The sequence below is a fragment of the Bombina bombina genome, chromosome 11 (genome assembly GCF_027579735.1).
Source record: "Bombina bombina isolate aBomBom1 chromosome 11, aBomBom1.pri, whole genome shotgun sequence".
NCBI lineage: Eukaryota > Metazoa > Chordata > Amphibia > Anura > Bombinatoridae > Bombina > Bombina bombina.
The window spans coordinates 186666244-186680062 of NC_069509.1; the positions used below are offsets into that span (position 1 = coordinate 186666244).

Below are 13819 nucleotides of genomic sequence, written 5' to 3' on the forward strand. Positions count from 1 at the left end.
GGTAAAAATTTGCTTGGGCTGCTTCCCCTCCCGTACTGGCCTACTCCTGCATCCTTACTACTTTTTTTTTCTCTCCCCTATCACATTTTCTCTGTTGCTTCGGATCGCTATTCACCCAACTAATAGTCCATTATAACCTTATGACTTCTTTAAGCTTTGTTAGACAGCACTTTGTTTTAGTTCTCACTTTTACGGGTATGAACAAACCAGAATGCAGATTGATTGTGATGCTTATTATGGACCCTTTGGGCCCTTAGGGTTTTTACTATCGGTTACAGAGTGTAGTATTTATGTAAGTACAAACTAACATACTGACCAAATATAATGTGCAAGAGGATATATACTGGATCTGCAGGGTCCTTAGAGTCTTAAGGTTGGTTACCGATAATAATATGTATGTAAGTACAAACTTATATGATGACTAAATGTATTGTTTATTATGTTATATACAGTAGTGGACCACTTAGGTCCTCAAAATGTTTAGGTTACAAGATATATAGTGGACCCTTCAAGTCCTTAGAGTTTTAGGTTGATCTACAGCTTACAGTATTTTTGTTACTTGTTCTCAGATATTCTAATCCTCCTGAATCTCTCAGCTGCATTTGACACCATTGACCATAGGATTCTAATAGAGCGCTTGCAGTACATCTGTGGTCTAGGAGGCACAGTCCTTAACTGGTTTAAATCTTTCCTCGCTGGTAGATCACAGAGAGTAATATCAGGATCAAACTCATCAGCACCAACAGAACTGGCCTGCAGAGTTCCACAAGGATCTATCCTGTCTCCCATGCTATTCGCAATTTACTTACTACCACTGAGGGACATCATTAACAGACATGGCCCAAGGTATCATTGTTACGCTGATGACACACAACTCTACTTCTCCTTTGCTCCAGATACTACAGACCCAGCATGCCGCATAAACAGTTGCTTAAAAGACCTCATAGAATGGATGAATGCTAGCTGTCTCAAAGTGAACCCGGACAAAACAGAGTTACTCTTGGTGAGGGGACCCCTGGGAACAAAAATATCCCACGATCACCCAACTGGCCTAGAGCTTGGAGGCTCTGAACTCGTTAGTTCAGCAAAGGTACGAAACCTCGGAGTGCTGATTGACGCTGGACTATCTTTTAAACAGCAGATTTCCTCCGTAATAAAATCTGCCTACTTTCATCTGAAAAACATAGCCAGGATACAACATTTAATTCCACCGGATGATATGCCAACATTAATCCATGCATTTGTATCCTCTAGGCTAGATTACTGCAATGCACTTTACTTGGGCCTCCCAAAAAAAGAACTCCATCGCCTTCAGACAGTACAAACGCAGCAGCCAGACTATTGACCAACCAAACTCGCTCCTGCCACATAACACCTGTTCTCCACTCCCTGCATTGGCTTCCAATTAAATGGCGAACATATTTTAAAATTGGCCTGCTGACCTTCAAAGCCTTAAACAACCAAGGCCCACAGTACCTGAAAGAGCTCCTGACACCCTACATCCCATCCCGTTCACTTAGGTCAGCCAACACATCCCTCCTCTCAGTGCCAAGAATACGGACAAACTCAGGCTCCGGAGCATTCAGCCACTCTGCCCCTACTTTCTGGAACTCTTTACCGTGCGCAATCAGAGAGGCACCGTCCTTACAGACTTTTAAAAAAAAGCTAAAGACCCACCTCTTCCATCAGGCATTCAGTCCGCTTATCTGACCTTCAGAAACTCCTAACTTTTATGTCTTATGTTGGTATATTTGTAAACTGCTATGAGTGTCACAGGGAGAAAAGCGCTATATAAATCGCAAATTATTATTATTATTATTATTATTTGTAAATCAACACATTTATGCGTAAACCCAGAGACCTTCTCATCTTGTTTGAACTTACTGGACTAAACTCTGGTCTCACGTGCTACTTTTCTATCAGTCGTCAACACATGCTGGACTAAAAAGTAAAAATGAGGTTACCTAGCAATATCCATCACACCTATCTTCTGGACTCAATACCGCATGTACTGCATAAGATACGTCTTTGCATTGTATATTTGAGCCCAAGTGTATTTTTCTGGGTATATTGTCATGTACATGTTTTTCTTGTCTGTCTGTCTGTCATTGCTTCCTCAATAAAGATGATTTAAAAAATAAATAAATCAATCTATAAGCAAGAACAGCTATTTCAAATACAAAAATAAAAGCAAAGGTATATATAACCTTATATTATGCTCAGCAGATGCTATAAAAAAATAATTGGTGAAACCAATGTTATAGTACACTGTTTTTTAAAAATAATCCCTCACACTTTTATGTATAGTTTACATACAAAGACACGAGCAGTTGTATGGTTTACAAGCAAAGACACAAGCATATGTATAGTTTACAAGCAAAGACACAAGCATATGTATAGTTTACAAGCAAAGATACTAGCGGTTGTATGGTTTACACGCAAATACTTGAGTGCTTGTATGATTTACACGCAAAGACACAGGCAGTTGTATGGTTTACACGCAAAGACACAAGTGGTTGTATGGTTTACAAGCAAAGACACGATCACTTGTATGGTTTACGCGCAAAGACACAGGCAGTTGTATGGTTTACGCACAAAGACACAGGCAGTTGTATAGTTTACACGCAAAGACACAAGCAGTTGTATGGTTTACATGCAAAGACACGAGCAGTTGTATGGTTTACACGCAAAGACACGAGCACTTGTATGGTTTACATGCAAAGACACGAGCACTTGGTTTGGTTTACACGCAAAGACACGAGCACTTGTATGGTTTACACACAAAGACACGAGCACTTGTATAGTTTACACGCAAAGACACAAGCACTTGTATGGTTTACAAGCAAAGACACGAGTGGTTGTATAGTTTACAACCAAAGACAAGAGCACTTGTATGATGGTTTACACACAAAGACACGTGCACTTGTATGATTTACACGCAGACACAAGCGCTTGTATGGTTTACATGCAAAGACACGAGGGGTTGTATGGTTTACACGCAAAGACACAAGCACTTGTATGGTTTACCAGCATAAGTTATTATGCTTAAGGATATAAAGTGCATGATTTTAAATCTAGTTGTTTGAGTAACGTCATTGAAGTCTTTTAGCTGTTTGCAGACTGTTCGACCATGTATGTCGCTGGTCTTTCTATGGGCATTGCTCTATTTCCGTTGAAGAGGAGGAATGGTATAATAGCTATGCTGTGGATCGTTCCTCCGGCTAAAATCATATGAGCAACCCCTTACAATCTCATATGAGTATCAGCCACTAGATGGCATACTTCATCTCATGAGATTTGCTTCAAATAGACGAGTGGCAGCCTGGATCTACAGGCCAAGTGGAAGGGCAGAGCCCGAAACGCGCATCGCCTGTGTGTGTGACCCCAGACTGAGTTGATGCAAGCGGGACCTTTTGAAACAGCTGTGATACTGGGATGCCTTGTATGTGAAGCACTATCTCTTTCAACGGAAGGGTACTACTTGTAGTCTGGATACTGTGCTGATGAGGAGGATCACTTGTGCATAAATTACCAGAGGACTGGGTGAGATCGCTCATACAGCGGAGTTTGTTCCATTCTTTCTGACTCATTGCGACTGCATACTTACTGGCGGAAAGTTGTCCTTAAGTGCCGGTATTACTCCTAACACCGTGTACATGGAATTTATGCTGAGGACATCGGTACTTACTTGGAACGGAAATATATGGTTACCAGCACCTAGGTTAAATACAAGCTCACCAATAAAGACTTCCTAACAGAGTCTATGTAGAGGAATAGCAAAAATAGATGTAATTGGGAGCGCAAAGCTTTTAAGCAGATTGATTAAGCAGTTCATGCCAAATGATTGCCTTGTTAGAAGCATAGGGTTAATGTAAGTACCAATGTCAAGAATAGATGTAATTGGGAGCGCTAAAGGCTAAAGTATTAGATGAGTCAACTATATAATTCTAATATATCCAACAGAATCAGCTGGAAAACGAATAGGTTACCAAAATTCTACTATCATCTAATATATAGAAAAAGTTAATTCAGAGTTTATTTGAACAAAAATAAAATATAGTATGGGTCAACTATATAATTCTAATATATCCAACAAATAGAGCACAAATGAATTACACAGTTCTCCAAACAACTATTATGTAAAAAGTTTAATTTGGACTACAGCTTGAGATAAACAATGCCTAAATGAATTGGAAGACAAGATATACTATGTATCTAAATCTTGTTAGAACGTATACAAATATGTCAGATTGTAATTATAGACACACAACGAGAAAAAAAGAAAAAGAAAAGAAGTATTAAAGTGATAAAAATAATACCCCAATAGGAGGTTAACAGTATAACTAAAAAAAAATACTGTATGTGTACCTTAATATTAATATACCATATTAGATTACCCAGGTTTAGTTGTGACAATTATCAGTTATCAGAAGGTAAAAGTATCTAAAAATATATACATACATAAAAAATCATACTTAAATAAAGTGTACTGTAAAGTGTATGTGCCGGCACATAAAGTCCTTTCAAAAAAGTCCTTAAAATATGTCTTAGTGAACGAGTGTCCCAGAAAAGTCCCAATGAGATGTGATTAAATCTCAGAAAAAAATGTTGTTCCTTGTAGTATCCCGTTGAAATGGAAATAAATAATAAACAAAAATATATAATAATAATAATAATAATAATAATATATTTCCGGATATGTACCTATAAGAGAAAAAGAAATAACAATCTAACAAGTATATTTAATGAATGCTAGACTCACCCAAATGTGCGATCCTAGATGTATATACAGCCTCACAAATTCTACTATGAACACGTCTACGCGTTTCAGCCTTATAAAAAGGGCCTTTCTCAAGACTAAGTGAGGCTGATGTGAAGCTTGTATTTAAAAGAGGCTTGTCCAGTCTCAACTGCTAATGGCGCAAAAAAGTTTAGATTGGTCAACCTCGCGGTGGCGTGTGACGTTACTTCCGGTTACGTCAATCACGTCATATCCGGTCGTATTCCGATTACTTTCCAAATTCGGAGCGTCCATCTTAGTTAAGGGCATTGATATTTATTTTCGCCAATATATGCATAACTAAATGTAGTTGCTATTAGGTAAATGCTACATTTTGTGGAATTAAAAATAGAATTAAAAAAGAATAATTTAATAACTTTAAAAGAAATTTTAGGCTGTATATCATCTAGGATTTACAATAGCACTGGAAAAATGAATGTACAAGAAGTTCATAATAGATTGGTACATATATTAAAAATGGTTAGCCAAACCTAGCAATTAATTGAAACAATTCGTAAATCATCTACATATTAAAGTTACGTTAAATAAAAAGTTACGTGAAGAATTACATTAATAAAAACCTACATTATAAAAATCTTCTCTGGGGTAAAAAAATATATCATTAGTTAGAAATGTATAAAAACAAATAGGTATATTATAGGGGAGGTTTAATTTAAAAATATATTATACTAAAAAGATTGCTATTTTTCATCAAAAGGAAGAAATATTTTATAAATCTATAGATAGTATGATAATACATGCTAATAAAAAGGGGGGGGGGGGTAGGGTTCCTACGTGGACTGTATAATACATTTAAAATTATTTAAAATAGATGTACTATTTCAAAATTAGCATTTAATCCCTTTGGATGGATACAATCTAAATTAAAGATCCATTTGGATTCTGTCCTTAAAGGAACACTGAACCCAAATTTTTTCTTTGGTGATTCAGATAGTGCATGACATTTTAAGCAACTTTCTAATTTACTCATATTATCAAATGTTCTTTATTCTCTTGGTATCTTTATTTGAAATGCAAGAATGTAAGTTTCGATGGCGGCCCATTTTGGTGAACAACCTATGTTGTCCTTGCTGATTGGTGGATAAATTCATCCACCAATCAAAATCTGCTTTCCAGAGTTCTGAACCAAGAAAAAAAGCTTAGATGCCTTCTTTTTTTATATAAATATAGCAAGAGAACGAAGAAACATTGATAATAGGAGTAAATTAGAAAATTGCTTAAAATTGCATGCTCTATCTGAAACACAAAATAAATTTTTTGGGTTCAGTGTCCTTTTAATAGTCTTTGTTCCATATCACCTCCTCTCCAATCTTTAGATAATTTGCTAATACCCATATATTTAAAACTGTCTGTACTCCCTCCATGTTTTTCTTTAAAATGTGTAATGGGGTGTTGGGTTTGCATGCAAACAATAAGTGTGGAGAATTTAGCGTGGTTGCAATATCCGAAGTCTTAAAGCTATTGTGCACCGAGTTTTAATCTCACGCTAACTTTTTTACTTTGAACTTGTAATACATGCGCTAACCCGTCTGTGTTAAAAGTTTACTTTGGGCGCAGTTAGCACACAAACAAAATACGGTTAGCACGCTACTTGTATTCTGGCCCTGAGTGTTTTATCTAAACACTCACTTTACTCTCCGAGTGTGTATAACAACATGTGACATTTTTGTGAACCATTAGAGTGCTTACTAATCTCATCATGTTTTTGATAAGCATTTTCTAAAATACATTTTGTCAGTTATCTTTTCTTTTTCACACTTACAGACTCAACTTCACCTTGCGGGATCTGGACATTACGTGCGAAGCCTACAACTATTTCCGTAGCTGCCTAGAAAATTTTGAAAATATCCAACACGGAAAAGTAAAATGGAGATCTGAGTTGATCAAACCCACGTTTCCGCAGTTTTTCAGTTATGAGCGTGTCGCACTGCTGGTGAGATGTACATATATCTATAAATATTGTGTCCTATTCAGATGTGACATTACTACTTAAAGGACCAGTAAATGCAGTAGATTTGCATAAACAAGAACTGCAAGCTAAAAAGACAATGCTACAGCACTTAGTTTGAACTAGATTTTTTTCTGACAAATTTAAAAGTTATGTCTATTTCCACTCCCCCTGTACCATGTGACAGCCATCAGCCAATCACAAATGCATATACGTATATGCTGTGAATTCTTGCTCATGCTCAGTAGGAGTTGGTGACTCAAAAAGTGTAAATATAAAAAGACTGTGCACATTTTGTTAATGGAGGTCAATTGGGTGTCCCTTTATTTAATGTGAGATACTGAGCCCGGTAGGGTTACGTTTTGCATATAGAAAAGGTTAGTCATCTTTTTACATGTTAATTTCCAGTCTGTTATTAGTACAAAGTGCATTCATCAGTTGTACAGATCCTTTCTATCCCCCTTTAGTTGCCAGACATGGAATTTACCACTTATTTATATCAGTCTCCGGGAGGATTCTCTTCACCAGGGGCAGGTTGTGCCCATTACTGTTTTTTAATAACCCAGTTTGGATCACAGCTGGGGATTATTAGCCACTGTCCCCGAAAAGGAAACACAATAATGAACTCTTGACACCTGTGTATTCTCATTTTAGAGCGTAAAGCTCAGTAACGCAGCCCCATTGATTCCTATGGGGAAACACATTTATGTTTACATCTAACACCCTAACATGAACCCCAAGTCTAAACACCCCTAATCTTGCACTTATTAACCCCTAATCTGCCGTCCCCGACATCACTGACACATGCATTATACTTATTAACCCCTAATCTGCTGCTCCGGACATCGCCGACACCTACATTATACATATGAACCCCTAATCTGCTGCCCCCAACATTGCCAACACCTACATTATATTTATTAACCCCTAATCTGCTGCTCACAACATTGCCGATACCTACATAATGTTATTAACCCCTAATCTGCCGCCCCCAACGTCGCCACCACTATATGAACATATTAACCCCTAAACTGCCGTACTCTTGCATCGCAAACACTAGTTAAATATTATTAACCCCTAATCTGCCACCCCTAACATAGCCGCCACCTACCTACATTTATTAACCCCTAATCTGCCGCCCCCAACGTTGCCGCCACTATATTATGTTTATTAACCCCTAAATCTAAGTCTAACCCTAAAACCACCTAGCTTAAATATAATTTAAATAAATCTAAATACAAATTCCTATCATTACCTAAATAATTCCTATTTAAAACTAAATACTTACCTATAAAATAAACCCTAAACTAGCTACAGATTAGGGTTTAATAATTTTATTATAGTGTTTGCGATGCGGGAGGGCCTCGGTTTAGGGGTTAATATGTAGTTTATGGGTGTTAGTGTACTTTTTATCACTTTAGTTATGAGTTTTATGCTACAGCTTTGTAGTGTAAAACTCATAACTACTGACTTTAGAATGCGTTACGAATCTTGACCGGGATAGGCTGTACCGCTCACTTTTTGGTCTCCCAGGACAAGCTTGTAATACCGGCGCTATGGAAGTCCCATAGAAAAAAGACTTTACGCAATTTGTGTAAGTTGATTTGTGGTAATATCAAAAAAGTGTGCAAGACAGCTGAACCTACAAGACTCGTAATACCAGCGGTAGTAAAAAAGCAGCGTTATGAGGCTTAACGCTGCTTTTTTTACTCATAACGTAAGACTCGTAATCTAGCGTAAATGTTTTAAAACAAATGAACATCCTTTTTACTGATAAACTCCACCCACAATTTGCCTTATTTAGAGAAGCCAATCTGTGCTTTAGTCAGCAGACAAGTCTAACCATAGTCATAATGTTACTATAAATACATTGTTTTGAAGTTGTCAGCAGCTAAAGCTTTTTCAGAGCTTATGAAAAGGGGACAAAATAAATAACAAAAGTATTGTATACACGTCTCTTTATTCATAACTAAACAATATACAGGTATACCCCGCTTATACAGTGGGTTAGGGACCGGAGCCCAGCTGTAAAGTGAAAACCGCCTTAAAGTGAAACAAGGCAGTTTTAGCTTTCTTTTCACTTGACAGTCTGTTTAAAAACTTAAAAACATGTTTGAACTAACATATATTAGGGGTGCAATAGTGCTACGTTTAGTTTAACACTCGCCCAGCACAGTATTCAATTAGTATTCAATAAATACTGTACCTGTAAAATAGTGACAATTACTGTAGTACAATTTGCCAGACTATAGCACTGAGACACAGATTGTACTGTAATGCTATAAACAAAGTGAACTGCGCATAACAAAATGGTTCCAGTCACTTTTCTTGCAATCTCACAATGATTACAGCACTGTTTCAAAATCCTTTGAGGTTGAACTTTAGCTCCACAAAGCGCTGTATTAGCGAAGCGCTGTAAAGTGAGGTATACCTGTATTATACAGGCTGTATATACAAATCTCAAGGTGTTTACTGGCCCTTTGAATATATGATAGAAATAACAGTTTTCTGTTTGCCGATAATGATACAGCATAAAGCTCCAAGTCATTTTTCTTTCCTATGGCATGGAGAGTCCACAAAACATTCTAATTACTAGTGGGATATTCACTCCTGGTCAGTAGTATCACTTCCCTTACCCACAACCCCCAGTCATTCTCTTTGCCTTGATCACGGGAGGATGGCGAAGATGGTGTCTGAAGATTTTAATCTTTTTAATGGACACTTTTCCCTGCAAGCAAGGATTGGGGCTATGCTGTATCCATGTCAATCTCTTTAGTAAGAGTAATGGTGACTATTAGCAGTTAGAAGATGGCCAGGTGGTCTTTGCTTAAACTTCTAACATTATTGCTACCCCGATTATAGAAAGCCAGAGTTGGTTACTCTGTTCTTTCTTTTCTATAGGTCCCTGGTAGATATGGTGAAGCTGCCACACCTCAGAAAACAGCTCCTGTCCGACAGAGCAGGATCCACAGGTAAGTGCTTTCCCTTCTAGGTTTGAAGTTACTGGCACTATAGGGGTTAAACCCTTGTGGAAAGTATTTGAATCTGTTTTAGGGGCACTGATTTTATGTGAAAAGAGGAATCATTTTTTATTGGGGGCTCAGAGATGGAGAGTGCATGTAGTGTTTGACTTTTTCCTTGTTGCAATCGCTTTTTCAGCTCAGCTTATTGGGCCCAATCACTTTTGCTGTGCTGCTGTTGTTTTTCTTGCTGTTTTTGTTTGGCGCAATTTTTCAAAACTTCTGGTTTTCGGTTTTCTGTTCAGATTGAAGTTTGCCGTGGCGAGTGTGGAGGTTGAAGTTTCTTCTATAGTATCTACAGTGGCAAGTGGATTTGGGCTGTTCTGTTAACAAGAAGGTCTTTTTTGCTACCGGGTGGTTTTCTGTGCTAGTAGGATTGCAACTTCTGGAGGGGTAAGCAGAGCTGAGGGTTTTAGGTTCTTTTATATGTTTTTATTGCTTCATATAAACAAACATAATTTGGTATTTAATTTTAAATGTTTAGAGATAAGATGTCTCTCCCTGAGCCTCCTGTCTCTCAGGATAGTGTTATCCTAGCTACACCTCAGCTTTCCCCTCAAGCTTCCCAAGCTTCATATCCAGTGCCCTGCGGTTCCTCTCAACCTCCTGGGAAATTCGCTGCGCAGATTACTTATGCTGTTTCTGCAGCTTTATCAGCTTTTCCAAAGGTTTCTGGTAAGCGTATGAGGAAATCTAAACATATTGATGTTAGTAAGACTGACTCTGCTAAGGCTGCGTTAGTCAGTTTGTCTAAATTATCTGATGAGGATAATTCTTCAGTGGCTTCTGAGGGGGAATTGTCAGATTCTGATACTGTAGTGACCAATTCTGCAGATTCAAAGGAGATTAGATTTAAGTTAGAACACCAAGTTATTTTGAAGGAGTTCTTGCTACTTTAGAAGAATCTGACGCATCTGTTGCAGAGAATTCAAAGAGGTCTAGTAAGCTTAATAGGGTATATGATGTACCCTCATCTGTGGAAGTATTTCCATTTCCAGACCGTATGGCAGATATTATAACTCAGGAATGGGATAAACCAGGAATTCCTTTTTCCCTGTCCCCTATTTTTAAAAGATGTTTCCTGTTGCTAATGCTATTCATGATTCGTGGCGCACGGTACCCAAGGTATAGGGAGCTATCTCTACTCTGGCTAAGAGAACTACTATTCCTATTGAAGATAGTTGTTCTTTCAAGGATCCCATGGATAAGAAGCTTGAGGCTTTTTTTTAAAGAAGATGTACGTTCATCAGGGATTACAGTGACAACCTGTTGCTAGTATTGCTACAGCTGCAGAGGCAGCATCTTATTGGTGCAATGATTTATCTAATCTTATCCTAGAAGAAACTACTAAGCTAGCCAATACCTTTTATTTATGATGCCAACAAGCAAGTTCTTAGTTGGGTGCTAAGATTTCTGGTTTTACTGTTTTAGCTCACAGAGCTCTATGGTTAAAATCTTGGTCTGCAGATGTTGTTACATCCAAGTCCAAGCTTTTATCTCTGCCTTATAAGAGTAAAACCTTGTGTGGACCAGGTCTGGCATTACAGATGTAAAGGGTTCTTTCCTACCTCAGGATAAAAAGAATAGACCTAAGGGTCGCCAAAATTCTAATTTTCGTTCCTTTCGTAACTTTAAGGGACAGAAGTCTTCCTCTTCCAAGTCGGATCAATTCAAGTCTTTTTGGAGGTCCAGTCATCCTTGGAATAGGGGGAAGCAAGCTAAGAAGCCTTCCGTTAATTCTAAATCAACATGAAGGGGCCGCCCCCTATCCTGTAGTGGATCAAGTGGGGGGCAGGCTTTCTTTTTTTCAGCAGGCTTGGATGTGCGATGTTCCAGATCCTTGATATAGTATCCAATGGTTAAAGAATAGGATTCAAATCTTGTCCTCCCAGGGGCAGATTCCACCTGTCAAGGTTATCTGCGAGCCAGATAAAGAGAGAGGCCTTCTTAAACTGCGTAAAGGACCTATCATCCCTGGGAGTGATTGTTCCAGTTCCTCTAAAGGAGCACGGTCTAGGATTCTATTCAAATCTATTTGTAGTTCCCAAGATGTTTCATGCCTATTTGTAGTTCCCAAGATGTTTCATGCCATTCTGGACCTAAAGTGTCTCTATCAATTCCTCAGGGTTCCGTCCTTCAAGATGGAGACCATCCGTTCTATTCTTCATTTGGTCCAAAAGGGTCAGTTCATGATGACCATAGATCTGAAGGACGCGTGTCTTCATGTTCCTATTCACAGGGATCATTACCAGTATCTAAGGTTTGCCTTCCAGGACAAACATTTCCAGTTTGTTGCCCTTCCTTTTGGCCTTGTTACAGCTCCCAGAATTTTTACAAATGTTCTGGGGGCTCTTCTGGCAGTGGTATGGTCCCAGGGTATTGCTGTGGTGCCTTATCTAGATGACATTCTAGTTCAAGCGCCATCTTTTTATCTAGCAAGATCTCATACCGAGATGTTGTTGTCTATTCTACGATCCCACGGGTGGAAAGGGAATCTGGAAAAGAGTTCCCTTGTTCCAGATACAAGGGTGTGTTTCTTGGGAGCAATCATAGATTCCCTGTCCATGAAGATTTTTCTGTCGGACGTCAGAAAATCCAAACTTCATGTTTCTTGCCTGTCTCTCCAGTCTGCTATTCGTCCATCTGTGGCTCAATGCATGGAGGTGATTGGACTGATGGTTGCCTCCATGGACATCATTCCTTTTGCTCGGTTTCATCTGAGACCTCTGCAGCTATGCATACTCAGTCAATGGAATGGGGACCACTCCGATCTCTCAAAGAAAGATACATTTGGATTCCCCAACAAGAGTCTCACTCTCATGGTGGGTTTCACAGGACTATCTGTCTCGGGGGAAACATGCTTCTTGAGGCCTTCCTGGGTGATTGTGACCACTGACACCAGCCTGGAAGGCTGTGGAGCAGTTTGGGGTTTCTTAAAGACACAGGGTCTGTGGACTCCAGAGGAGTCGTCTCTTCCAATAAACATCTTGGAGTTGAGAGTAATTTTCTATGCTTTAACAGCTTGGCCTCAACTAGCTTTGGTCTGATTTATCAGATTTCCGTCGGACAACATCACCTCTATGGCCTACAGCATTCACCAGGGAGGAACTCAGAGTTCCTTGGCAATGAAGGAGGTGACTCGCATTCTCCAGTGGGCAGAGTCTCACGATTGCCATCACTCAGCCATCCACATACCAGGGGTGGCAACTGGGAGGCGGATTTTCTAAGCAGGCAGACTTTTTTATCCCGGAGAGTGGGCTCTCCACCCAGAGGTTTTCACAATAATAACTCTCAGGTGGAGGGTTCTGGAGTATGATCTGATGGCCTCTCGTCATAAAACGCCAAGCTTCTAAAGTACGGTTAAAGGTCAAGAGATCCTCAAGCTGTTCTGGTAGATTCTCTAGCAGTTTCTTGGAGCTTTAATCTAGCATAGCTGTTTCCTCCGTTTGCGTTGCTTCCAAGAGTTATTGCTTGCATCAAACAAGAGAGAGCTTCTGTGATACTAATAGCTCCTGCGTGGCCTCGCAGGACCTCTGGACAATGTCATCTCTTCCACTGTGGAGGTTACCTTTCAGGAAGGACCTTCTATTTCAGGGTCCCTTTCTTCATCCAAATCTGGGTTCTCTGAAGCTGACTGCTTAGAGAATAAACATCTTCATTGGTGTGATTCAAAATGTTTTTCTTAGAACAAAGTAAGGGATCCTAGTATTTTGGCTTTTCTTCAGGAGGGGTTTGTCGGTCAGTTCTTTGAATGGTCAGATTTCTGCTCTGTCTATTCTTCTGCATAAACGTTTGGCAGTTCTGCCAGGTGTTCAGTCTTTTGTTCAGGCCTTGGTCAGAATCAGGCCTGTGTTTACATCTGTTACTCCTCCTAGGAGTCTTAACCTTGTTCTTAGAGTTTTGCAGCAGGCTCCGTTTGAGTCGATGCATTCTGTTAATATTAAATTACTATCTTGGAAGGTTTTGTTTCTTCTTGGTATTTCTTCTGCTCGCAGAGTTTCCGAACTTTCAGCTCTGCAGTGTGATTCCCCTTACCTTATTTTTCATGCT

General features: G+C 39.1%; 1 protein-coding gene across 1 annotated transcript in view; it reads left to right on the top strand.

Moving 5' to 3' along the window:
* Positions 1 to 13819, top strand: part of METTL22 (methyltransferase 22, Kin17 lysine) — a 193332-nt gene that overhangs the window by 155658 nt on the left and 23855 nt on the right. The window contains exon 11 of the mRNA XM_053694111.1: positions 6566 to 6734. Coding sequence (XP_053550086.1) covers positions 6566 to 6734 — 169 coding nt within the window. The remainder of the gene's footprint in view (positions 1 to 6565; positions 6735 to 13819) is intronic.